At 38.2% G+C, this 25,605-nt stretch overlaps 5 protein-coding genes and 1 non-coding gene across 7 annotated transcripts; 2 read left to right on the forward strand and 4 right to left on the reverse strand.

Annotated features, from left to right (window-relative positions):
- Position 1: 1 nt before the first annotated feature.
- Positions 2–1,795, reverse strand: LOC18030576. 2 transcript variants are annotated; one of them, XM_006413348.2, is made up of 6 exons: positions 1,334–1,795; positions 1,062–1,152; positions 827–987; positions 714–741; positions 365–473; positions 2–261 (listed from the first exon to the last, which is right to left on the reverse strand). In XM_006413348.2, the coding sequence occupies exons 1-6, from the start codon at positions 1,607–1,609 to the stop codon at positions 180–182; spliced, it is 747 nt and encodes a 248-aa protein (XP_006413411.1). In that variant the 5' UTR covers positions 1,610–1,795; the 3' UTR covers positions 2–179. The 2 variants fall into 2 exon arrangements, with proteins under 2 accessions (XP_006413411.1, XP_024005893.1); XM_024150125.1 differs by having other exon boundaries at positions 1,062–1,233; positions 1,334–1,790.
- A 2,660-nt stretch (positions 1,796–4,455) lies between these two features.
- Positions 4,456–11,194, forward strand: LOC18030577 (rho GTPase-activating protein REN1). The gene is made up of 23 exons (XM_024150023.1): positions 4,456–4,620; positions 4,775–4,813; positions 5,202–5,238; positions 5,637–5,713; positions 6,169–6,239; positions 6,363–6,441; positions 6,574–6,718; positions 6,943–7,059; positions 7,140–7,217; positions 7,316–7,371; positions 7,450–7,519; positions 7,728–7,812; positions 8,042–8,285; positions 8,456–8,686; positions 8,898–9,194; positions 9,308–9,366; positions 9,514–9,574; positions 9,687–9,770; positions 9,876–9,989; positions 10,077–10,246; positions 10,344–10,407; positions 10,507–10,641; positions 10,731–11,194. The coding sequence occupies exons 1-23, from the start codon at positions 4,456–4,458 to the stop codon at positions 11,061–11,063; spliced, it is 2,811 nt and encodes a 936-aa protein (XP_024005791.1). The 3' UTR covers positions 11,064–11,194.
- Positions 11,195–11,317: 123 nt separating this feature from the next.
- On the reverse strand, positions 11,318–12,478 carry LOC18030578 (mitochondrial uncoupling protein 4). Its single transcript, XM_006413350.2, has one exon. The coding sequence runs from the start codon at positions 12,428–12,430 to the stop codon at positions 11,468–11,470; it is 963 nt and encodes a 320-aa protein (XP_006413413.1). The 5' UTR covers positions 12,431–12,478; the 3' UTR covers positions 11,318–11,467.
- Positions 12,479–12,784: 306 nt separating this feature from the next.
- TRNAS-GCU lies at positions 12,785–12,866 on the reverse strand. Its single transcript has one exon. It is a non-coding gene; the product is annotated as a tRNA-Ser (tRNA).
- A 2,537-nt stretch (positions 12,867–15,403) lies between these two features.
- Positions 15,404–20,961, forward strand: LOC18030579 (ubiquitin carboxyl-terminal hydrolase 16). The gene is made up of 11 exons (XM_006413352.2): positions 15,404–16,051; positions 16,487–17,756; positions 17,842–17,927; positions 18,079–18,164; positions 18,285–18,447; positions 18,562–18,685; positions 18,782–18,939; positions 19,266–19,350; positions 19,448–19,660; positions 20,062–20,123; positions 20,220–20,961. Exons 1-11 carry the CDS (start codon positions 15,771–15,773, stop codon positions 20,695–20,697), a joined length of 3,006 nt encoding a protein of 1,001 aa, XP_006413415.1. The 5' UTR covers positions 15,404–15,770; the 3' UTR covers positions 20,698–20,961.
- A 152-nt stretch (positions 20,962–21,113) lies between these two features.
- LOC18030580 (AP-4 complex subunit mu) lies at positions 21,114–24,684 on the reverse strand. The gene is made up of 13 exons (XM_006413353.2): positions 24,511–24,684; positions 23,997–24,091; positions 23,584–23,787; positions 23,367–23,483; positions 23,171–23,299; positions 22,846–22,972; positions 22,419–22,519; positions 22,238–22,342; positions 22,024–22,118; positions 21,793–21,880; positions 21,640–21,700; positions 21,477–21,550; positions 21,114–21,394 (listed from the first exon to the last, which is right to left on the reverse strand). Exons 1-13 carry the CDS (start codon positions 24,569–24,571, stop codon positions 21,296–21,298), a joined length of 1,356 nt encoding a protein of 451 aa, XP_006413416.1. The 5' UTR covers positions 24,572–24,684; the 3' UTR covers positions 21,114–21,295.
- Between the last annotated feature and the right edge of the window lie 921 nt (positions 24,685–25,605).

The following is a 25,605-nucleotide window of genomic DNA, read 5'->3' on the forward strand; positions in this document are numbered from 1 at the left end:
CTTCAGAAACACGAAAATCAAATTGAGATCAAACTAATTTTTAAGATTGCATGTTGAGGATAACATCACAGAGAAGAAGCAACAAATGGCATTTGTACAGATATAAATTAAATGATACAAAACATTGCTGAGTAGAGGCTGCTGTAACTTATGAGCACCATGTGAGATGTGTCTTCGCTTCAGACAAGCTTTGATATAGCCTTGCAAGACACCCAGAAGGCTTTGGATGCAATACTCAGGATCATCGGGTTCTGATATATCCTGTTACCAATAGAATTAAAGCGACAAATTAAATTAGTGAGAACTACAAACACACAAACTTAAGACTGGATGTGTTAAAGAGGATGTTTTTGCTCGAATGTACCCTATCGCAGTTGCGCTCCATGATGCTACGTTGTAAATAACTTTACTTCCCTCCCACGCTTTTCGAAGCTTCCCCTTTCTCTTCTTCACTGAAAACATCGTGCTAAGTGCTACATTGCCATTCATGTGCAAACTCTTAGTATCTGATAGAAAAGTCTATTATAACAGGACATAAGAAGAGTCACCCTAAGTTTGGTTGTCAAGTATTTGGTCGACTTGGGAGCATATGGCAGAGAGAGATTTGGGTTCTCTATAACAAAATCCTAAATGCTACTTTCTTTTGGTACGGGGAGAGTAATAAAGGAAGCATCTTTTCTAACTGTGACACATGGAAGTTCAAGATGATTTACCTTTCTGAAGCTGATCAGGTGATATATCCTACACAAAGACATCACTCAGAATAAGTTGACATGAAAAGTTGATGAGACACAAAACGAGCAAGGTTGAGATAAGCCTTATGTACCTTTGTTTGCTTAAGTGATGATAAATATGTAGCCATGAAACACGCAATACCGTCTGCTATATCTTCTTCCCTAACAACCACATAATCTTCTTCCGTTTGACCCATAGTTCCCTCGCCCCATATATCTTCTTCACTAACTACGTCCCAAGAGCTACCATCCTCTGCAAGTCATAGACTTTTAGTGACATTGGCAATCTCATCGGGTGAGCAAACTTGTATGTAATTAACTTCTTACCAGCAAGATCTTGGGAAACTGAAACTTGGGCTAATTCTATCTTTTCACGAAAGTCCTGACATTCAACTCTAGATTTGATGAGATCATAGAACTGCGCAAGAAAACAGGTCACAGAATCATGGATCCAGCCACAAGCTTTTAAATTCTCATAACCTCTCTCAGATATCAAATTCTACTGCCAATCAATTAAAACGCATAAATTAGTCAAGCTATCAATCATCACAATCCTAAGGCACCAGAATTGAGTGAGGTATGTATGAACTTAAGCATACTTTATCGGCTTCAGGATCTCCAGGATCGGAAGAAGAAAACTCGTCGCTGTCCGGTGAGTCACTCTGCTGGCCAACGCGGTCGCTGTTATCGTCTTGGAAACCTCCGATATCATCGCCGCCAGGACTAGTATCGGCCAGGTTTAGCAGCTCAAGAGCTCTCTGGCAATCCTCGAGCAGATTCTGCAACGTCTTCCGCTTGACACGAATACTATCCAAATCGACGCGATTTACTTTGCTCTCGGTATCATGAGTAGAGCAAGAGACCTCGGTTTCCATGGATTTGCTTCTAATTGAGACGAAACTCTAACAGCATGGGAAAATTGCAGAGATCTGCCGAGAATTCTGAAAGAGGAAGACGATTGATCGTTATCGTCCACGCTTTTCCCCTTCCTTCTTTATCTCCTGCGACCTATTTGTTTAATCCAATTCCGCCCGGAATAAGGAAGGAAAAAGGAATTAAGAGTCGTAACTAGTAAGACAACAAGCAACAACAATTGTTGGAATAGAGAATCTATTGAATCTTTTGAGGACCAAAAAAGAAAAAAAAGCAATTTAATAGATTTAGATAAATTATTACTTTATATATTTAGCTCTACGAAAATCAGATTCAAAGGCAATTCTATAGTGTTAATTAAGGAAGGTTCTAAAATCTTCTGTTGTAGTCTTAATAAAGTTATGATAATATAAATATCTTATATTATCAAATGTAATTAGGATAAACATAAGTTATAGTGAAATTATCTTATAGTGTGTATATACAGAATACCTTCGTGATGAATAAGGTTAACAGGCTTTCCCAAAACTCTCTCTCCAAGTTTGCATATATCACAATTTTGTATATCTACAATCGTATATGACAAGAGAAATACACATCATAGTTTGTCTAGTAATCTCTTTAAGAATATTGATCACTCTCAAATTGCAAATTTACGAGCTCGTTTTACAAATTGTGGAACTCTCATACACTTTTTATTTTCTTTTTTTCGTTAACCAAAAAAATAAATAAAAATTCTCATAAAACTTGTAGCATAAATCATCACATCTTGCATTTGAAGGGAACAAAAAGCAAGCGCGACACACCGATTATGTTATTTTGTTCGATATAAGGTGTTTTGGTAAGAAAATAAAATAAAATAAGGCTTCATGTGCCTGATCTGTGTTAAACAGCCAGAGCTCCTCCATATGCTCATATATACTCACGGCTCACCAAAATAAATAATTATAAGCCGCATTGCATAAAACAAGGTTTATACTCCACGTACCATCATTGTGAAATTTTATCCAATTACGCTAAAAAAGCTTTAATCAAAACCCATGCTCTGCGTTCGGGAGGTTATGTGCAACTGCGTTTGATAATAGTGATGCCAAGTACATCAGTTATCAGTATTCAAATCTTTGATGTAAAAAGTTAACCCGACGATAAATGGCCATACTTATGCCTATCATATGTGAATATGAAAAGATAATTGTAGAACTTTTGAACAAGCCATTCTCATGAGTAGCTCTAGTTGTTTTCACTTTTCACCCATGCTATAGGGTAGAATATCCTATTATATTCAACCCCACGGTTCACCAACAAGTTAATAATTTGAATTTATCCTTTCGGTTTCCGCTTCAAAAAAAGGACCATCTAGGCCAATATGTATATATATATATATATAGGTCAATAACGTTTCTTGCATGTAATTCGCATGCAAAATTGCAAATACAAAATCCCATTTGTTGTTCTCACTTTCTTCGTGTAACAATCCCAATTTACGTCATTCAACTTGTCAACTTCGCAAACTGTTGTTCATGAGTCTCTAATATCACGTCTAAGGCTATCCTTATTGCACTTTTGTATTTACAATTACATTTGTGCATTATTGCATTAACCCACAACCTTTATTAAATCATGCATTTCGCCCAATCGCCGTATAATTTGCTAGATCACTACCAAATTACATCTTTAGTTACGGTCCGAATGGCAACGTGTTTCGGTTTTGTTGCGATTATCAATCGGCGACTAACGACTATATATAGTTTCTATTAATTCCCAAATCGCACATGTCATACACTTAAAGTCGCATGTTGCTCGAACATCTTACAACGTACGTAGATCAATGTGATAATAATCTAAATCAGGCCAATGCATAAGTTATATAATACGATATATATTGACCCCCCCAAAAAAGTACTTATACATTGAAAAACCCATCAATCAAAAACAATTTATATTGAAAACGAGACGAATGAACGAGTCCCCATGCACGCAGCAGCATTATCCAAAAAGACAAGTTGTTTATAATAATTGTGTATCACGCAGATTACCGAATATATCATTACTAAAAATAATAATAATAATAATAAGAGAGAGCGGTGAAGGGTTGTGCTCGGCACGATGCAGTATATATAGTGTGGTCATAGGGTCAACCAATGCAAGGGTGTACTAAGGTTGTCATTTCTTTATTAAAAATCAAAATAGTTTAATTAGCTAATATGAATGTCTCAAAATGTACTAATCTATAAGACTAGAGACATGTTTAAGTAGCAAACATATAAAGAAGCGTTAATTCATTTATCAAAAACCATAGATTAGAGGGTAAACTATATTAACACTGGACATGTATCTATTTACACAAATTTCGTTTACACAAATTTCGTTAATTATATTTGTTTTTTTTTTGAGAAATAATATAATTGAGAGAGGAGGAGAAGAGGTCAAAAGAGGAAAAGAGGGAAAATTTCCCTCCAAGAAGGGAGGGGGAAGATGACGTGTACAAACTGCCGCATAAAACAAGGCTTCCTCTCTTTACGCCCAAATTTTTCGCTTCACCTCTTCTCTCAAACTCCACCGTTGAACACATCAAAAATCATTCCAATCAAATCTCTCTCCCTCCCTAAAAAATAAAAAACACCAAATCAGTAATTTTTAATTTTTAATAATAATAATAATTATCTTCTTCATCCTCTAGATCAGAAAATCAAGGTTTGTTTCTCGAATCCATTTTGATCTGAGACTAGTTATTGCGATTGCGTTTTCCTCGAATTTGATCGGACATTCTTCTCTCTCTCTCTCTCTCTCTCTCTTTTTCCTGGATTCAGTGCCGCATTTCAATGGCGTGAACCCGCGTTGTCAAATTATGGCTAACAAAAACGGAGAATCTTCTTCACAGCCGTCTCAGGCTCAGCCACCACAACAACAACAACAGCAGCAGCAGCAACAACAGCAACAACAACAACAGCAACAACAACAACAACATCATCATCAGCAGCAGAATGCTCATGAACAAGACCAGGACCATCACGTGCGTCTCTCGTTTTTCTGATTTTCAATCAATGTTCATCTCCGATCAAACCCTATTCTTCTTCTCCTCCAATGCTGCTCAATTTTTCACCGTTGATTGTTTTTGTTTTTCCTTCCGATCTCAGGGTGACACCTGCAGTATTCATCCTGCGCAGTCTGGAAACGCAGACTCGCGTTCTCGTGGTGGCAACACGGTAAATTACTTCTCGTTGATGTTAATTTACTACTCATTAGAGATTTAGCTGGTATTTGATCCAATCGCCTCCTCAATGGAACACTAAGCTGGAAATTACATTCCGATTTGCGAGGATTCGTATATACTTGAATTGCTTATGTACATAAAGCAGACATTATCTTCCTCTTCTTCTTAAATTTATGTTTTGCGTTTGCGGTAAAATTTACAAAGGACTTTTGTTAGTAAGAATCTAAAATGTTGTGGTATTCTTTGAATGTTAACACAATATGTAAATGCAAACGAAAAGAGAGAATCCTAACTAGTATGTTTTTGGATGTATGTTAGAGATGTCTCTGACACTCAGTGAATTTGTTGATGGAGATTTGATTTTCTTTCTACCTTTGTAGGTATTCAAGAGCGGACCGCTATATATATCATCAAAAGGTATCTTTTACTTCTTAGGATGAGATACTTAGTTTAGTGTAGCGTTTCTTTGTGTTGCAATACTATGATGAGAGTTGTTGTATAGAGTTTGTTTCCTTCTCTCTAAGAAGGTGTCGCATGTCCAGCTTCGGCTGGGGATCACTGTTACTGGCAAGCTAGTAAGGACTTGTATCATGTGCAGTGGGTTTTGCAGGCTGTGCACACTGTGATGGCTATTTCTTAAAATTGTCTCTCACCGCCTTCTGTTTCACTTTTAAACCTTGTCTACTTCGATTATTTACAATAATGCCGTCTCTAAAAAAGTTCTTAGATTTCCTTGGGGATTCTTGATTACTGCTAAGCTTACTATAGTGCAAATTCGTATTTCTTTGTGTAATAATATTCAGAAGGTTTTCCAGGGCTTGGGTGGACATCTTGGAAGAAAAGATGGTTTATTTTGACGCGTACTTCACTGGTTTTCTTTCGAAGTGACCCGGTAAGCATTCATGTTCTGATGAAGGGTTCTGCGAAATGTTACTTTCTTGTGTGTTTTCTAGAGCAGTAAAGGAGTAAAGGTCTTATATAACTACTACAGTATTACCAAATCTCAAAAAATCCGATTGTTTCTCTGTGAATATGAGAGTGCCATCCACCACTTTCGATTAGCTTTTTCTGAACTTGATTCACATAGGCATTAGGATAGGGCTCCAAGGTATAAGAGCAAGAAATTTGTACTAGATAATGGAGGATGTAACCAGCGCCAGCCCGTTTCTGACCGCTCTAGCTTATAGTATATAAATCTGTGGAAAAGTAATAAATGCGTTTAAACGTACTACACATTTTTCTTTGAAGAGATAGGCGAAAATAATTTTATCAGAGATTTTTTTTTCAAGGCATGAAACTATTATCACAGAGGATGGGTATCTCACATTTCTCTGTTTTGTTTTACAGAGTGCGGTCCAACAGAGGGGCAGTGAGGTCAATTTAACCCTTGGGGGAATTGATCTCAACAATTCAGGCAGGTTGGCTTATTGTTTGAATCATTAATCTTCACTTATCATAATCAGATTAGTCTTTAACCGATGTATTATGTTAATATCTGGTTCGGTGTTACTAACATCATATAACTTCGGACTATTTTTTAGTGTGGTTGTTAAGGCAGATAAAAAGCTGTTGACTGTTCTCTTCCCCGATGGTCGTGATGGACGAGCCTTCACACTCAAGGTTTTTTTTCAAAATTATTCTTTCCTTTTCTGTTTTTTATTTTTTTTTCATCTCCTTAATCTTGTTATTATCGTGATGGACGAGCCTTTACACTCAAGGTTTGATTGGATTTGATTTTTTTTTTTTCTGCAGGCTGACACTATGGAGGATCTATACGAGTGGAAATCTGCTCTAGAAAACGCTTTAACACAAGCACCTAGTGCTTCTCATGTTATGGGTCAAAATGGTATCTTCAGGAATGATCATGCAGATGCCCCTGTCGGTGTTGATGAACAGAGTATGTTTGTGACCTTTTAATGGTTTTTTCTTTTACTTGTACATAGAACAACAAGATTTTTTTTTGAGTGTTGTGAGAATGTCAAGTGTTTGTCTCTCTAGAAAACCAAGGCTGATCAGTTAGTATTGAAAGGCTTATAAGAATTTAGATAATCTGTGACATCCAGAGATTTGTTTCTCTTACAATTTATTTAGACAATAATGCATTTTTCGATTTTCTTACAGAAGATGAGACACCAACAAAATCAACCGTCCTTGGAAGACCAGTTTTACTTGCTCTAGAAGATGTTGATGGAGCTCCATCTTTCTTGGAAAAGGCCCTTAGATTTGTTGAAGATCATGGTATTTGTTTCAGGCTTTCAGCTTGATTTGCTACTTTCTTTCGGCCATATTGAGCAGAAAAAGACAACTTTATCTTGCAGGAGTCAGGATAGAAGGAATCTTGAGACAAGCTGCTGATGTTGATGATGTTGAACATCGGATTCGTGAATATGAGCAAGGTTTGAATTCCTGCATATACACGATTACGTGATTTATTTTTAATTTTCTTGATTTCCTGCATTGTGAATTAATACTAATACGTTATCACTTGGCTCAGGGAGAAATGAGTTCACTCCCACGGAGGATGCTCATGTTATTGCTGATTGTCTTAAGGTACCTGCCACTTCGTCACTACAATGCATGTTAGCCTTTCACTCTTAAGATTCTCTAACTGTATCCATAAATGCGCAGTATTTTCTCAGAGAGTTGCCTTCTTCTCCGGTGCCTGCATCTTGTTGCAACGCCCTTCTGGAAGCTTGCAGTAAGTTTATCATTCTCCATGGGGTTCCTATTGACTGGGGTGCTTTTAATGTTCAAAACAAGACCATGAGTTGAATGTAGCTTTACACAAATCTTTCTCTGTTCTTTTCCTACTTCTCTTTACATGTTCACATATGTTATAAAGATGGATTTTGTTCGCCTCTTGCAACATAGATTTTCCCCAGTTTTCTGACGCGTAACATTATCAGGGACTGACCGTGGCAATAGAGTCAATGCTATGCGAGAGGCAATTTGTGAATCATTCCCTGAACCAAATCGGCGCCTTTTGCAAAGGTAGTCTCTTATCTGTTAGAACGTGGGTGCTTACAAAAGTTTATATATGAACCTTGTTTATGAAGAACATAATAAGATCAGCTTCTTTCTACTTTAGTTTCTACCAAAAATATGTGCAAAACCACCAGTCATTGAACTCCATAAATCTATAGAGCCTTCCTCCTATGTATCACGCAAATAGAGTTAAGTAACATTTGTTGTTAATTGTTTTTGTTTGTCCTCTTGCCAGAATTCTGATGATGATGCAGATTGTGGCCTCTAACAAAAATGTGAACCGGATGAACACGAATGCTGTTGCAGCTTGTATGGCACCATTACTTCTTCGACCTCTTCTGGCTGGCGACTGTGAAATTGAAAATGACTTTGACGTCGGCGGTGATGGTTCTATGCAACTTCTGCAAGCAGCTGCGGCAGCGAATCATGCCCAGGCTATAGTGATAACATTGTTAGAAGAATATGACAGCATATTTGGAGTAAGTTCTTAAGTTTCTATGATTAAGGGCCTCCTTTGTCAGATGATCATTATTGCAGTAGCATAGATGAAAACATTCAAGGCAGTGTGAAAGGAAAATTTCAGTTCGTATACCAGTGTGCTTATTTCCAGACACTGACTTCTACCTAAATAAATGGTCTATGTCTGCAGGAAGGTTCCTTGTCACCCGGCTTGTACTCTGACTCAGAAGAGAGTGGTAGTGAAACGGAGGAGGGAACTGATGACGAAGAGTATGATGATGATGACGATGATGGCACACAGGGATCTGATGACTACACAGATGAGGAAGAGTACCTTGAAAATGAATCTAACGGATCTTATAGTGAGAGTGCCGCCTCGGCTGGCAATCATGGATCTGACATTGATTCTGATGACAACAAGGTACGGTCCTATACTAACCTTCACTAACTAATCCATCTCCTACAAAAAAAAACTGAATGATTACTAGGATGGTTAATTAATTATTGGGAATTACATATGTGGATTCCATACATAGTTTACAGTGATGATACAAGTTCCTTGGTCCTCAAGTCCATCTTATTTGGTGATTGTGTTTGCAAGAATATAGTCATTTGTTTTGTTAATATTGCAGATAAATAGTAATTTAAGCTCTGAATCCAAAACCCCAAAAGGAAGCACGGAGCCCCAAGTTATTAAGAAACTTCTATCCGGCTCTAAACGATCTTCACTACCACGGCATGATGATTCAAAAAAGGATGAAAATATCCTGGTTAAAGGTGCTGATAAGACAGAGGTAAAGGCTGTTGTAGAGGTCTCGAAAACTAAGGATAAGAACTCATCGACATCAGATGTGGCATCTGCCAATAAGAAACCGTCGACATTATCCAGTGCACCAGGAGGAAGTAAAAGGCTCTGGGGCCGTACCCCTGTAAGTTTCTTTGTCTTTTTCCTAAAAAACCCGAGGGCCAGTTCTTGAAGTGTTTTTCCTAGCTCTTAAGCGATCCAGACGTTTAACAAAATTTTGGTCTTTTATGTGCCCAGGGGAAGAAAAACCTTTCGATGGAATCTATTGATTTCTCAGCAGAGGTGGACGAGGACGAGTAAGTACCATCATCTCTACAAGTGATATGACATCTTTATATTTCTTCCGCATGGCTTCTTTAGGTTGTATGGCATTAAATGTTTAAATCAGTGTGGTCTACTACGTCTACATGGGTACTTCATCTGACAATGTGTATATTCTACAGTGCTAACATTGAAAGACTTGAGTCAACTAAATTGGAGCTACAAAATAGAATTACAGAGGAGGTTGCGACAAAACCGTTTGAGTATTTATTGCGTTTGCAAAATCATTCCGCTATAAAAGTGATGATTTTAACGAGTATGTGACTTGGAACAACCTCCATTTTTGCTATAACAGGTTAAAAACAATGCAGTTCTCCAGGCTAGTTTGGAGCGACGAAAGAAGGCTTTGTACCTACGGCGCCAAGCTCTAGAGAAAGATGTAAGTGTAAAACAATATCATACCCTAGCTATATGAAGTTTGTTCTTATCCAGGGTTTTCATTTTTTTTTTTTTGTTATATGAATGTGCTTTTACCTTCCTGTAGGTGGGAAGACTACAAGAACAATTGCAGCAAGAGAGAGACAGGAAATCAGCTATGGAAGCAGGGCTGAACATGTCAAAAGGGAATCAGCGTATTCCAGAAATAACCGATGAAAAGGTTGCTCGTCTTAATTTTGTCCAGCAACGTGTTGATTTTTTTCTTAGGTTGAAAGTACATATCTAACTTGGGAAGACATGTTTACAGTTGAAGAAAGATTTGCAAGACGTAGCTCAGGCTGAGGCTGATATTGCCAATTTGGAACATAAGGTTGATGATCTTGAAAATAGACTTGGTCAACAAGATGTAAAAGCCTCTGGTTCGACGCATGGTGCCAGCAAAGAAACTCGGAGAATTCCAGAGCACAATGCAAAGATGTAAGGATTCATCTACAGATTCACATTTAACCTCACAACCTTTGCTTTAAATCATATCAAAGCTCAGTACTAGTCTTCTTTCAATGCTGTCACACAGGAAGGAGAAACAGAAGGATACCGAAGCAGTCTCTTCTCACGTTTCCGAAAGGTCGACGCTCAAGGTAGTTAACACACTTTAAATATCTGATATATGTCTATCAAGTCTGTTTCTTCTTCATTCTATCTTTATGCACTATGATCAGATCCGTAACATTTTGCAGGATGGGCAAGGAGCTGCAAGAGAAAATGAGACAGAGAAGCAACAAGATACACGGAGCAAAAGCTCGCAACAAGAAATGCCACGTGGCAGCTCAAAGCTTGCGGGCATGTCCAAGAGGACTGGAACAAAGGGAGATGTAAGTTTCATACTGTCACAACACAAAAACATACCATAAAATTACATCCAAATATCATTCAAAACTAGGAGCTGAGTACAATTACACAGGGAACCACAACAACAACCTCTGCACTTTCTAAATTGACAATGCGGCTCAATTTCCTGAAGGAGAGACGAAGCCAGATCGCGAACGAGCTCTTAAACATGGACAAAGGAAGAAGCTCAGGGCAATCGAGTCCATCCTCAGGGCAAAACCAAAGTTTGCAGGAAACGGAGAGAGGAACAGGGTCAGGGTCGAACCAGAACCAGGATTCAGACAACAGCAAACTCCATAGCCCGCATGTTCTTGACAGAGGAAGGTCCGAGAACGGATCAGGAGACAGAGGCAGAGGATCTGGAGGAAACCATCCAAACACTACGCCGAGGACCTTCTCCAGATGATCTCTCTTTATTAGAGCTGCTTAACCCCTACTTCCCCAGATGTACAGCCACCTCTTAACTCCAGGTCATACTTATTCTTCGCCACCAACAACAAATAACAGATTCATTCTTTTTAGTCTTTCTTTTTTTTCACCTTTCTTCTCTCTCTCACTCTTATTTTGCTTCAAAGACCAAATAAACTCTTTTCTTTGTGTGTTTTCACTGTGCGTTGGATCTGTTATTTTGGTAGACACATTCACACATCAGTATAGAAGAAACAAAAAATTGAATTGTATTATAACAACAATGCTTTGAACAAAAATATGTTGAGATTCCTGTTCCCTTGTGTGTGTTGGCTATTCCAAAATGAATAAATCAATACAAAAATTTTCTATCAATGCTAGTAGTAGTCATTGAATGGATCATCAAAAATCACGAAGCAGCTTCTTGACTTGCTCCAAGGTAACGAAGAGCACAACAGTGAATGGTCCTTGCCTACAAACCGTAGGAACAAAGCCTTTATAAAGAGCCATTGGTCCTTCTGCTCTAACCGTCTTCACCGCACAATCCCACGCGCCGTTGTACGGAGCCACCGCACCAGGCGCCTCCACCTTCATATTCATCACTCTCGTCTTTATCACGTCCACCGGATTCGACGCAACAGCCGCCACAAGCCCCGCCGCGAAACTCGCCACCACGTGAGTCCCGAGCCCATCCTTCATCACGCCTCTCTCCACTATCCCTTCCTTGAACTGATCGTACGACGCCAGCTGAGCCGCCGACACTATCATCGCTCGGTTTATCGTCAGCGCCGAGCCACGCCACAAGCTCACCACGCCTTCTTGCTTCGCCATCCTCCTGATTGCGTCTCCTACTCCGGCGTAATTACGACGCTGTGACACAGGAAGCCTCCCGTCCGCTTGCATACGCACCATCGCCACGTCGGCTGGGTTTCCGACGGCGGCTCCGATCCCACCAGCGATTAGCCCCGCAGCGATTTTCCGAGTCAGATTCAGCTTCCCCGACACGGGATCTGTCCATTTGTTCTTGAGCACCTCGTAGAGACCCATCCTGGTGGTGGAATAGAGGGATTGCCGGAGAAGTGTGGCGGAGACGCCGGAAAATAGAGCGGCGGCGCCTTCCGCCTTGACGATGTTGATTCCGAGGGATATTGGTCCGATTTTGGGAACCGAAGAAGAGGTCGTCTCGAGGAAAGCTGCAGGAGAATTGTGGAAAGCGAGAGCTGGACGGAGGAGAGTGACGGTGGAGGGAACGGCGGGAGCTTCGCCGTGGAGCTGAAGGCGAACCTTGATGAGATCGAGAGGGTGAGTTGAGCAACCGGCGACTACAGAGGCAATCCCACCTTCAACGAAACTTTTGACGCCCATTGTTAGTAAAATTTTTGGGATTGAGCTAAAAGGGAAGAGAGAAAGTGAGAGATGTGTGAAGAAGAAGAAGAAGAGAGGGAAAGAAAGGTATTTGTAGTGAGTTTTTTGTGACGCGGTTTTTGTGTTGTGGCGGAATAGCTGTTGAATGTTGACGAATGCTTGCTTCTTCGCAGTGAGAGTGGTCTTTTTTCGATTGCGTTGAAATTGAAGTCCGCCTCGCCGGTTATTAAGAGAACTAGTCAATATAACAATTGGGTCACGTGTGTGTGAGTCAAACAAAGCCCATTATTCGCTGTATGGGCTTCCAGGAAAGGTTAATTAGGCTTTTTAAGGTTTTAAGAAAAAGAAATTAAACGTCACCTGAGACATTCGAACTCTCGCGGGCGTAGCCCATCCGCTTAGCAGGCGGACGCCTTAACCACTCGGCCAAAGCGACTTGTTGTTTAATGATTTAACAAAGATTTTACACTCTATTAAAATGATAACAATCTTATTTGTATGTTGTTTTAACTCAAAACATATTTTTTATCAATCACTGAATACCCGCGTATACACGCGGGTCTTTTTTGTAATGTATTTTTTAAATCTCACAACAAATTGGTGTCCTTAATACTGCGTAAAAATCTATTATTTCTGTTGTACATATTTAAAAATAGAAATATTTTTTTAAATATTAAATTGTTCTAAAAATCTATAGTTTAACACGAATACACTGATATATTTTAAACTATATCACGTTTTGCTCACTTCTCTCAACTCTTATAAAAACTTCTGAGCTATCTCTTAACCACAGTGATATAGTTGTTATTTATTTCACATTGTTAAAAATTATCGTTGCATTATTAAAATATTACTCTAAATCTACTTTGAAGATTCTTTTTGTATTTTGGATTTGTAATTTTTTTAAAAAATCTAATTATACGATAACATTTGCCAATGAAGTCACCAAAACACAATCCTAATCCAATCTTTCTAAACACTACACACACACACACATACTCAAATAGACTCTTTAAACGACAATATTTTACTACTCATTTCTTCATATTTTGTTCCATTTAGTTCCTACATGATTGGAGTCAAACTTTCAACAATCTTTCTTTTTTTGAACATGGTAAAATATATTTACCTCTGTTTAGTAGGTTATAAGCATTTCTATGGAATGTATTAAAATGATTAGTAGAATTTTTATTTTAACCATTAATTAGCTAAACAAACTGTCATACATATTCATAAACATTTACATAAACTTTATATTATAAGCAAATAAATAAACTTTTGGTAAATTATAATTAAAGAACTCTTAAGCTATACAATAACACTGCTACTTATTGACCCAGCTAGTATATTCTACACATAATCACAATTAGACTCATAGAATATAGACCCCCATTGGCGGTCTCCTTGCAAAGGAACATTGTATAGTGGCTGCTTAGCCTTCGCATGGATATTTTGATGTCTACTGAAATAAAGAAATCAAAAGCTTTTATAGGTCATCGCCGATTCTCTGTTGAGTTAGTAACTGATTTCGTATCTAATAGTCATTCTGATTTGCTTTGATTCCTTTTTTACTTACTTCCACAAACAGATATACCTTTCTCAATTCTTCTCCTTTGCGGTGGTGATGGTCCATTCTTTCTCTGCGACGTCATCTATTCTGATTTCCTAACACTTGTTCTCCTTCCTCGTGTTTATGTGCTCTCTCTGTTTCTTTTTTTTCTTTGTCATTAATCTCCTCCTCTCTCTCCCTCTCCTACTCACGGCTTGTCCTCTCTACTCTTTTCTTCCTCCTTTCACGACTCTTTCTCCTCTCTTTTTCTTCTTATTTCTCCTTTTCTCTCTTTCGACCTCTTATGACTGCTCCTATTTTTTTTTAGTTCAGTAATCTAACTAAAATAACTTGTATATAAAGATATATACATTAGTTAATTTAAGGAAAATGAATCACATTTTTTAGGAGAATTATTTTAATAAATGTATGTTTATCACTGAATTCAATGATTTAAGTAATAAATTGATGCTTATTTACGAAAAGATTTTTAAAAATTATTAAATAATAAAAATCTAATAATTGTTTAGAAGATGATGTGTCAAAAGGATGAGTGCTTAGGTGTCAAATTTGTGAGACTCAACTCACTCTTTATATAATAGATTACCGAGAAATCAAATATCCTTCTCCATCGTTGGATGCATTCGGTTGGAAGTACAATTCTCCAAATCCACATAATAACATGACAAATTACAAGCACGCCTATTTATTGCATCGGTACAGATATATATAGTTTGTGACAAAGTCGATCGTGTTCTATTAGTGTTTCATTGTGTCCTTCCCAAAAAAAGTTGGTTTTGGATCCCTAGTTTGATTTTTGACTAAAAAAATATCTCATGAAGCCCTCAAGGAAAGACGTATTATTTGTAAACTCAACTTGTTTGCTTCTACTTCCAGAATCGACCATACCTTGAGAAAGGTTTTAGCTCCACACCTCTTGACCATTCCTTTCTCATCTCTCAAGCTGGTGCATTCATATTCTAAGAAGCATCAGCATAACATTATATGTGTTAAGTTTTAGAGGGTTGACATTTCAATTCAGAGAATATGGGAGGTTGCACGTGTTATAATAATGTGTTTAATTACCCAATTAGCTTCATACCACTCTTTCCTGTTATTAACTGTCTTCTCCATGATCTCAAGAGCTTAGAAGTGGTAAGAGGACAAGCATAAATGGTTAATTAATTCTAACCTTCCGTTAATGTGAAAGAACCAAGAGAATACCATATGCTTTTCTTTATCTTTTTGGCCGCAAGAAAAGAAAAATCATCACCTTGTTAAATAAAAGACTTCCTCGTATTGACGACAAAAAAAGAACGAAGTTAAAATAAAACAATTTGGTTGAAAAATAGATTAAAAAAAGGTTCCTGGTAATAAAAAAGAAAAGAAAGCAAACGTCTTCGTTGTAGAAAAGTAATATTCTGCTAATTTCTTCCTCCTTCTACCGAAGAATCTCTCCACTCTTTTCTCATCTTCCTTCTTTCGAAACCCTAAACTAGAAAGACCAGATTTTTAATTTTTTCAGGGAACTGAGAATAGAAAAACCAACTTGGGTTCTCGTAGGTTTTGTTTTTTCGTGTGATCTTGGATTTTGGTGGGTCATCATTTGGAAGCTTACCCACCAGCGGCGGATCAACTGTGCCGATCCCTGGGTTCTCTGCATGCCAAATCGCCGGAGTGATTGTCACTGTAACCTCCTTCCCGGCTAATACGCCGGTGAAATCTATGGTTGGTGGTCAGATTTGGAGCTCTGTGTCATTTCCAATTGTTTGTGCATCTGGTGGAGGATAAATGCTCCTTGTTTTGGATCTAGGGATTTCGACTCTTGTCCTTGTGATCTCTCTTGTTCTTCCTCTGTTCGCCTTCTTTGTTCGGCGAAAATGGAGGCTAGCGGCCGTAAGAAGGCAGGAAATTCAGAGACTTCTTATTCATGCTTCTGAGGAGGCTGCTAGGGCAGAACTTGAGGCCTCCTTCGAGTTCTCTTCTGTGCCCGTCTCTAATAACTTCCAGTGTCCCGTGTGCTTTTGTCTTGCCACGACTCGGTGCTCTCGGTGCAAAGCCGTGCGGTATTGGTATGCAACCATCTTATCACTTTGTGTTAACATTTTCGATTTCCATTTCTAGTTGTATGATGCTAAGGTTATGATTGCACTGCATTCCCTTGTGAGACGTGATGGATTGGAGTAATGAAAAGGAAAGAATAGGATGTAGTTTTGTGACTTTAGCAGTTCTCAAAGTGCATCTGATATCTTGGAATATTGCTGGACCAGAGATTTAAGAAAAGTGACTTCATTTCAATGTCAATATAATTATGGGTAATCAATTACCTTAAGAGGAAGTGCAGTTTGAATCGTGGCTGATCTGTAGTTAACAATTTGCTGTTTAGGGGTTTATGAAAATTATATTAGCTTAAGCACTGCACTATAGATTCTATCAATTTCTCAACCTTTTCTCCTTTATATGTGATATTTGTTACATCGGAACTTATTTCGTTTTTTTTTTTCCAGTTCCGGGAAATGTCAAATCATCCACTGGCGGCAAGGTCACAAAGATGAATGTCGTCTTGCTTCTATCATATATAATACTGACGATGAGAAAAGTGACACTGACTGGAAATTCAGTGAAGAAAATAAAGGGAATACTGAAGCTTTATTGGTGTATCCAGAACCAGTTCCTATACCAGTCAGGGAAGCAATATTCTCTAATCCTGCTAGATCTCCTGAAGATGAGAATGGAGATAGTGCAGATAACAAAGATGACCTTATAGATAAGGAAGAAGCTGTTTCTGTTGCTGATACATCTGGATCGTCGTTTTCTGGCTTCTCCTCCTCCCCTCGTAATGACTCTGGTGATGAGAGTTCTCTTTGTGAGAGCTTCAGTTCATCTGATTCCGAGAGATCCGAGTCCCCCCTTGATGCTCATGTTTCTGTAGAGGAGACCTGTTTAAGCACAATTGATGATGCTCCATCCAAACCGTTAACTCCTAAATTTGTGCATTTGGTTGAGTCTAACTTGCCCAAATTAAGCCTGAATAAAGCTGGGGGTGATACTGGGCAGAACCAGAACCAATCAAGTAGCTTACAGTCGTTAGTTATGGAAAAGCATCGAAGATCAGCGGACCCGTCTCCTCTGAAGTCATCTGATTTTTGGGGTACGACTCTTGGATCAGCAGAAGCTGTAAGGGAAACTTGTTATAATTCTAAATCTCGTGGACCTGTTAAATCCTCTTTGCATTTCTCCTTTGGCTCCTCCAGAGACACCTCAGCTACTAAAGTTTCTCAGCATAGGAGTAGCGAAGCGGACGAAGCTCCTAGGGTTGCATTAGGGACTGGTGATTTTTCTGTTGAGGTGAATGTAAAAGAAAGAATTGCTAACAGATCTGATGCAGCTGAAATCTCATTACCATCTTCCTCTTCTACTGATGCGCGGGGACCTTTGAACACTACTGCTCTGACCCCTGTGACACTTCAGAAGTTAAAGAGCACCAGTAGTGGAAGTGGTTGTACGTTGGCCCCTTTGAAGGTTGGGGAAGTCCAAATTTTGGCATCTAAGGCCCCAAATACTAGTGAGTGTGCTGATGTTGAGAAACATTCTCCTCTAGGTGCAAAATCTGGAAGAGTTCTTGACCATCAGAAACAGAATGGTGTTGCCGTTCACCATATAAATTCTCTACATGGAAGAAATGGTTTGAAGGCATCAGTGCTAAAAGTTGTAGACCAGTGGACTAGACCGAAGTCATCGGCTGAGAATGAGATGGCAGGAAGACATGGTCATAAGGTAATCACTGAATTCTAGGATGCTATCATCATTCTACAACATTTACTGTCTGCATACAATTTTTCTTATCAATCTGTTTATGCAGGGGCTCTTTCCATATGAATTATTTGCTAAGCTGTATACGAATAAAATTGAGTTCCAGCCTTGTGGCCTCATCAACTGTGGTAATAGGTAATTCCAGTCTTTTCTATCCTTGGAAATTATGCTTTCTGAAGAAGTGCATGTTCTATTGGGGCTGTTACAATCTTCAGTTTGTGCTGTTAACAAAACTAATAATTTGTAGCTTACACTCGCTGATGTAAGAAAATAATGTGTCTTGCAGCTGCTTTGCTAATGTTGTCTTCCAATGCCTGATGCTCACTCCTCCTCTGACCTCCTACTTCCTTCAGCAATTCCATTCTAGAGCATGTGCGTCTATGGTCCTGTGTTTTTTTTTTCTTTTTTATGTGATATATGCTGCTTAATTTGGAAGGCCATGCTTTGTTATCATTGTTATATCAAGCTCTTAACAGGTCGTTTAACTATTAGGTCCAAACAAAGAACAGTGCTTCACCTGTGGGTTTGAGAACCTGGTCTTACTGGCAAAAGAAGGGAAGTCTCCACTGTCCCCTAATGGGTTGCTATCACAGCTGCAGAATAATGGAATCTATCTTGGGAATGGCAAGCAAGAAGATGCACATGAATTTCTCAGGTGAACTGACATTTCTGCAATCGAATGAATTTTGATGCACATATTTATATTACAACTGGAAGAATCTTCTTTTGATTTCATTTTCCTTTCCATGTTTTTCTTGCCTTTTTGCAGGTTTGTTGTCGACATAATGCAGTCTGTGTGCATTAAGGCATCTGAATATGATATGCAAAAGACTAGGAAACTCGAAGATACAACTCTAATTGGTTTGACATTTGGGGGATACCTCCGATCAAAGGTACTACATTTCTATTTGACTCATTATACATTGTTTTGGAGGGAGTAGTAATGCTGGTCGTTTACATTGCTTTTGAAATAATTATGATGTCACCAGATTAAATGCATGAAATGTCAAGAAACATCTGAGCGGCGTGAGAAAATGATGGATCTAACAGTTGAGATTGATGGGGATATTAGCACCTTAGAGGATGCTTTGCGTCGATTTACAAGGACTGAGATATTGGATGGAGAAAACAAATACAAATGTGGCAGGTTGGTCAGCATTTCCTACCCATGTGTTGAACTTCTTGTAGTAATTGGATATTTCCAATTCTCTTCTTGTAGTTTGAAATATGGTTCTGAGGTCGGTAGGATACCAAATGATTTATCCCTTTCATGTAATTCAATTACAATACCTAGACTCCACGGCCAGCTGAAATAGAGTTTCCCGAGGCCTTAGACAGAATGATTTGGAATAATATCATGGTCTTTTATTTGCTTAGTTCTAACCAGTCAACTGTAAACTGTTATAAAATCACATTCGATTCTGGCAGTAAAGAAATGGTTGATGGGTGCTAACTTTTTCTTTGTGTGAGCAGGTGTAAATCTTATGAGAGAGCCAAAAAGAAACTGAAAATTACAGACCCTCCGAATGTCCTTACAATTGCACTAAAACGATTCCAGGTAACTTAAATATATAATGGAGTCCCGGTTCGTTTCTGTTGAGTTCCATCTGTGGTTTCTTGTTTCCTCACAATTGCACGACACTTAATTCTTGCAGTCAGGGAAATTCGGGAAACTCAATAAGTTGGTCAGGTTTCCAGAAACTCTAGATTTGGCTCCGTATGTCAGCGGAGGAAGTGAAAAATCACACGACTACAAACTCTATGGAGTTATTGTTCACTTGGATATAATGAATGCGGCGTTTTCTGGTCACTATGTTTGCTATATCAGAAACAGTCTAAACAAGTGGTACAAGGCTGATGATAGCACGGTAGGTTGCTCGTATATTATCAATACAAAGCTCTATTTGTCATTTCTTTTGAGTTTGTTATTTGTTGTACTTTGGACGTCACTGCCAGTTTCCTACCTCTCTGACAACATTCTAGGTTTACAATGTTCTGTTTCTTCCTTTTGAATGATGAAATTCTAATTTTTGAATAGAGTATTCACTATATAAGTTTTCCTTTCCTGTTCAAAGATGAATTTTGATTCTAAATAGGATATTTTAGCTGTTTACATTAGGTTTAGTAGAGCATTTTTCATTGTAGTCTGAAAATTCTTAGGATTGGTTTTGTGATAGTAAAGCGTTGGCTTCTAACTCATTTGCTGATCATACATTTCAAAAAAAGAAATGCAATGCCTAATTCTTTATTGTGCATTGATGTTTTTCAGGTAGTAACTTATGATGTTGAACGGGTCTTGACAAAGGGAGCGTATATGTTGTTCTATTCAAGGTAAATGATATTATAATGCATATTCCACACTGTTTAAGATTGTGAATTATGCTCGATCTGGTTGCTTATGTTATATTTCGAATGAATTGACTACAGATGCTCTCCGATGCCTCCAAGATTAGTAGTGTGTAATAAAATAGAAGCATCCAATAAAAAAAGCAGTGTGCCGGTACCTAGGACTACTGTATCACGGTCTGTGTCTACTGCAAGTCCTGTGTTGTCTTCCAACACACCCGGTGGTGGTCGATCTGGCAATATACAGTCGTTTTATTCCAGTTTCCAGAGACTGCAGAGGATTTTAGAAGATGACTCGGCGAGTGACAGTTCTTCTCTCTTTGACAGCAACTCAGATGAATGCTCTTGTAGCACAGACAGTACAAGCATGGACGACTTTGCTGATTTCATTTTTGGAGATCATCAAGGACGGGCTCATGGACATTCCGAGGCACCCTCTCCAACATCATCTTCTTCCTCGTCTTCTCCTCTCTTCACAAGGCATTCGCCACTAGGTCGTTCTTCTCCAGAAACTCACGGAGCCTCGAGACATCACTTGCCCTTGGGAGGAGAAAGGTAAGGGAAAAGATGGTTTTTTTGTCCAATGGCCCAATTAAGTCAAAGTAGTAGAAGAAAGTAGATTTACACGTAGAGGGGGGTGGTTTTATTAACAAACCTTTTAGGCTTGGTGAAAGTGGTTATTGACAAGTGGTATATATAGTAGTGTACAGTGGGGAAGAGAGATTTTGCCCATGAAAATGTATCACCCGTAATGGAACGGAATTTACTTTTGTTGATAAGTTCCTTTGATTTTATAATAAAGCTAATCTAATCGTGCACACAATGGAAGGTGCCTCAACCTTTGTTTCTTTGCAATTTGCTTAACTTAGTATCTTATATTCAGACTCGGAACAATTCCGATGATTTCAGTTCTGCAGATTCCATGAAAAGAGATCATATGTTGTTTGCAGGGGAGAAACAAAATAAAGCATATAATAAGACCAAACCAAGAAATTCTATAAAGAAATTCCAAATAGAAAAGACAACCTTCAACGCGTACTGGCGAAGTATCCTCTTTGAACTTAAAGCAAGTATGATTCGAAAATGAACAAACATTATCGAGAAGAAAAGATAAAAGTACTTGGACATACAAGTGACAAATATTATCTGACAGAAGGTTATATCCGAGCCACATATGAATTGGCCTGGGTCACATATCTCACCCAACGATATGGATTGTAACTACTTGATTTCTTTGCTATTTGCAAGTATTTGACCTGCATCACACAATTCATTTCAGATGAGTGAAGAGGACAGTTAATGGTAACGCAAGAAGGACACCATTGGCATTTTACTTACCTGTAGTTTAGATACATTGTACATCGGTATCGTGAAGGTCATGCTAACCGGCCCTGCTTCCTTTGTGATGTTACCTAAAACAATGTTGAGAATATTATCAGTAATGCTTTTCTTTTTCTCTCTTGAGAGAACAAATCAGAGAAACTTGTCTTAGAGGGATCACCATGAAATTCCTGTGAAAATGTCAGTTTTGCACGCAGTGTATGTTCAGCCCCGCCAACAATCTGGAACACGCACCATAGTTAGCTCATGGAAGCACAACACTATAGTTCAATATACGTAAACTAGCAAACCATGTGAGAGACTTAACACTTGCCTTTTTTAAACTCCATGCAAGCATTTTGCTGGTTTCCTTGAAATCTGTCTTCTGTCCAGCTGCACCAGGTTCTAACTCAAAACTAGCCCTGTCACAGCAAACATAATCCGTTGAATCTATCTCTTGTGTGATTCCTTTTTACCATGGCTGGCATTTATGAAAATGTCTTTTAACGGTTTCTGTATGTATCTTAGCAATCCACTTTTACGTACCAACCAAAAAGTTATGTACCTGGAAGTATAATTTGGCAATGGCATCTGAACAGTAATCGTGTTTGCAATTATGTCTGAGGGAAATTCAGCACGTATTTTAATAATCACTTCAGCCTACATTTCAGCAAGCAGAGATACGTAAATTAAGCACTCGATTCAACATTTATAGGGCAATTACGAAGTTTAGATAGATTTCCATCTGGCTCAGAAGACGTGTATATATAAAATTGCACCTTAAGGCGTCCGGCCTCTTCAATCAAGGTATTAACATGAAAAGGAGGCTTGAATTCCTGGGTCATACGGTAATTCATTACAGGAAATTCACCATCTGGTGGGACCTGAAAAGAGGACGCAAGTTAAAGAGCAAAACATTTTACGACAAGATGTTTTTTCTGCTAATTTTTTTAAGCTCACCAGGGACAAAGTTCTATCTGAATCAAAGCTATCAAGACGAACAGACTCATGAAAGTTGCAATCATCCAGTATCACCCCTGAACCTGAAGAACTCCTATAATCTGCAGCAAAAGAGTGAAGTTATATTTAAATTGTGATGTTACCAGGTATTAGATCGTAATAGTAGATCAAACCCGCTTTCTGTGTATATAGTTGATAATGATGTGCCTCAAAGAGGCAGAAGAATGCTACAGTAGTAGCTATATATTAAAGAATCGGTTATGAAGGAGGCAGTGGAATCATGCGGTTTACATTATAAACATTCTCAATGCCCAAAAGTCACAGAAATAGACACCGAGATCTCAAAGAGTTAAACAATATACAGAATAGGACCTAGATTCTGTCCCTAAAAAATAATGTTGATTTAAAGGGGTGAAACAAGCAATACCATATACTGATCTTCCTCCTCTTCCTATGTTTAGGTCTTCATTAAGGGCTAAACGAATTTCTGGATTACCAGAAAGATAGCTCTTCATTTGAATGGTGCCATCAATCTCAGAGGTCAGTATATATCCCTGTTCAGAAATCAGAAAAAATTAACGAAAATTCCCAGGAATAAAACTAATATCAAAACACAACTACATATATACTAGGACATAATACAAAACGTTGATCTGCAAAAATGGATCGTTTGATGTGACAAGGTGAAGAGAGCCTGCCAGGACTTCCGAACTTGTGATAAAACAATAAACTAGAAAAAAGTAATTACTCACGCTTGAACTAAAAGTAACACTGATTTTCTCGATGATGTCAACAAAAATTTCCTCCCTTCTTCGACCCCCAGGCTCATTAGCTACAACCGATTTTGTAACTGCTGTTCCAGGCATTCTTTTGGCTCCTTGCTGCATAACATTAATTTTAGGGGTGAGTCACATAAACCAGAAGGAGGAAAAAGAAAATTAATCTTACTGTGAAGATGGCAGCAGGATCAATAGGTTGAAGGCGTGCAGGAGCAATCACAATTGGCTCGTTGAACACATACGATTTTAAAACCTCGGTAGATGTAGTTTGCACGTAACCAAAATCCTAATCAAAAGAGCATAGTAAAAATCAAGATTGGCACAAAAATAAAAACAAATAAATGCTACTATACAGAAATATACTTGCTAATAATAGTGAGACTTACAATTACTTCATCGAGCAACTCATACACGAGCACAAAGTTTTTCCTGAATGAATCTTCATTCAGAACACCGAGATAGTCCTTAATTACACGAGCGATCCTTTGCAGAAGCTCCAAAACAAGAGACGGTGACACGTTAACTCTACTTGTCGCAACAAAATATAGACCAACAACCTTGACATGGAAGTAGTTCACGCCATCGACATTCTACAAGCACAAAAAAAACAGAGTTAGATGAAAACCATTAGAGCTCAGAACCAAACAGAACGAATGCTCAACACGAATACTTTCATTATCAGGACATAGCAAGGGACCGGTAGAGAAAATTTTAACTGAGTCCATCATTTTCATTAAAAACATTATGGTTGGTCACATTTGACCTCATTGATTACTATTATCAATACGATGATACCTACAAAGATAGGTGGTGCCTCTGCATTTCCATCTTCCTTCCAGAACTTGACTTTACGGAAGAATGTCTCTGTACTGCCTTTCGGTACCTCAGCTCGGTCTGTAGCAATAAAACGTTACACACCTTCAAATTTCAAGTGGAATCCAAAACAAATCGCATGTGCTCAAACAAAACAAGGTAGAGAATCTAATGGGTTTTCTCCGGCAAAACGAAACACGAAAATTCCAAGAATGCTAATGTTTACAGAAGAATTCTAGAATTTAGTGATCGGAAGGATGCCAAAAATTCCAGCTTCACCAACTATTTGGATAATTCTATTGTATCGTACAATCTGATTTGGAAATTTGCAGGTAGATCAAACAGATCAATGAGCTTGGAGCAACTTCAAGGGAAAAAATCAAATGAAACAGTGACAATAAGTCTCAATTCTGCAGAAACAGATCAAACTAGGAAGAGGCAGAGAGAATCAGATCGGGGAGAGACAAAGAGAGAGAGAGGGAAGGAGAAAGGGAGCATACAGTCACGGAAGACGATGTTATCTCCTCGTTGAGATAAGACGAAGAACTGGGAGATCATCATTGCTTCCTTATCGCTCGATTCCGAGTGTTCAATTGGTTGAGTCTACTGATCGCCGATCGGTCTCGTGTCTGTGTATCTGGTGGTGGTGGTGGTGGTGGTTCACGTTTTTACCATTTGCCGTCCTTGTAGTAAGTCTCTTCTCCAGTCGGAAGTTTTGTGTTTTCGGTTCATGTTCTTCAATGGGCCCATATTTATTAACACAACAAGGCCCAAATTCTCTATTTTTATTCCAAACTTTTAAAAAGCACATATATATTTTTCGTTATAGCTCAATTTTGAAAAATAATATTTCAAAGTCCTGCTCAGTAAACTCTTCATAAATCTTTCAAATTTAGGAAAAAGTATCATATTAAAGGAAGCCCACAAATCTTCAAAAAAAATTAATTTAATTTTTCAAAAGCGTTTTAGGGTAAAATACAGGACTACTTGTCCGCGATTAATATATAGCTCCAAAGTAACCGGAGATGAACTTTTAGTTAGGGTTAAAATTTTAAACTTATTAGGAGTATAATAAATAGCTTACGTAAAAAAAAAAAGATAATGATAGTAGGATACCAGAGAGATCTTATCAGGTGTCGCGTCTAGTGTAGGTGAACGATTGGAAAAAAATGGATGAAATATTTAATATACACCATTTACGGTATTAATGTGAAAAAAGAAAATCAAAACGAAAAAGGTAGACATAAAATATCTACTAATAACAACGAATTACAAGAATAGTAACAAAAAGAACTACCTTGCAATTGAAATGGGCAGTTCCTTGAGTATTGTAGTTGCCATCATTTTATTTATCCTTGCCTATAATTTATATAGTTACCACAACTTATAAATTCACGCCATTTTATATTTATTTTGTTCTTTTAGATCGGAAATCTAAACTAGACTAAAACTTGCTACTGCTAAGTTAACATTCCAGATTAATCCATGACTAAATATACACTCATTCAGTGAAAACAACTAGTACGAGCCATTAAATAAGAGAAGGAGACCATTAGTTGAGAAACACAACAAAAGGCCATTCAGTTGAGTTAGAA

Source organism: Eutrema salsugineum, unplaced genomic scaffold (assembly GCF_000478725.1).
Source record: "Eutrema salsugineum unplaced genomic scaffold, Eutsalg1_0 scaffold_1, whole genome shotgun sequence".
Taxonomy (NCBI): domain Eukaryota; kingdom Viridiplantae; phylum Streptophyta; class Magnoliopsida; order Brassicales; family Brassicaceae; genus Eutrema; species Eutrema salsugineum.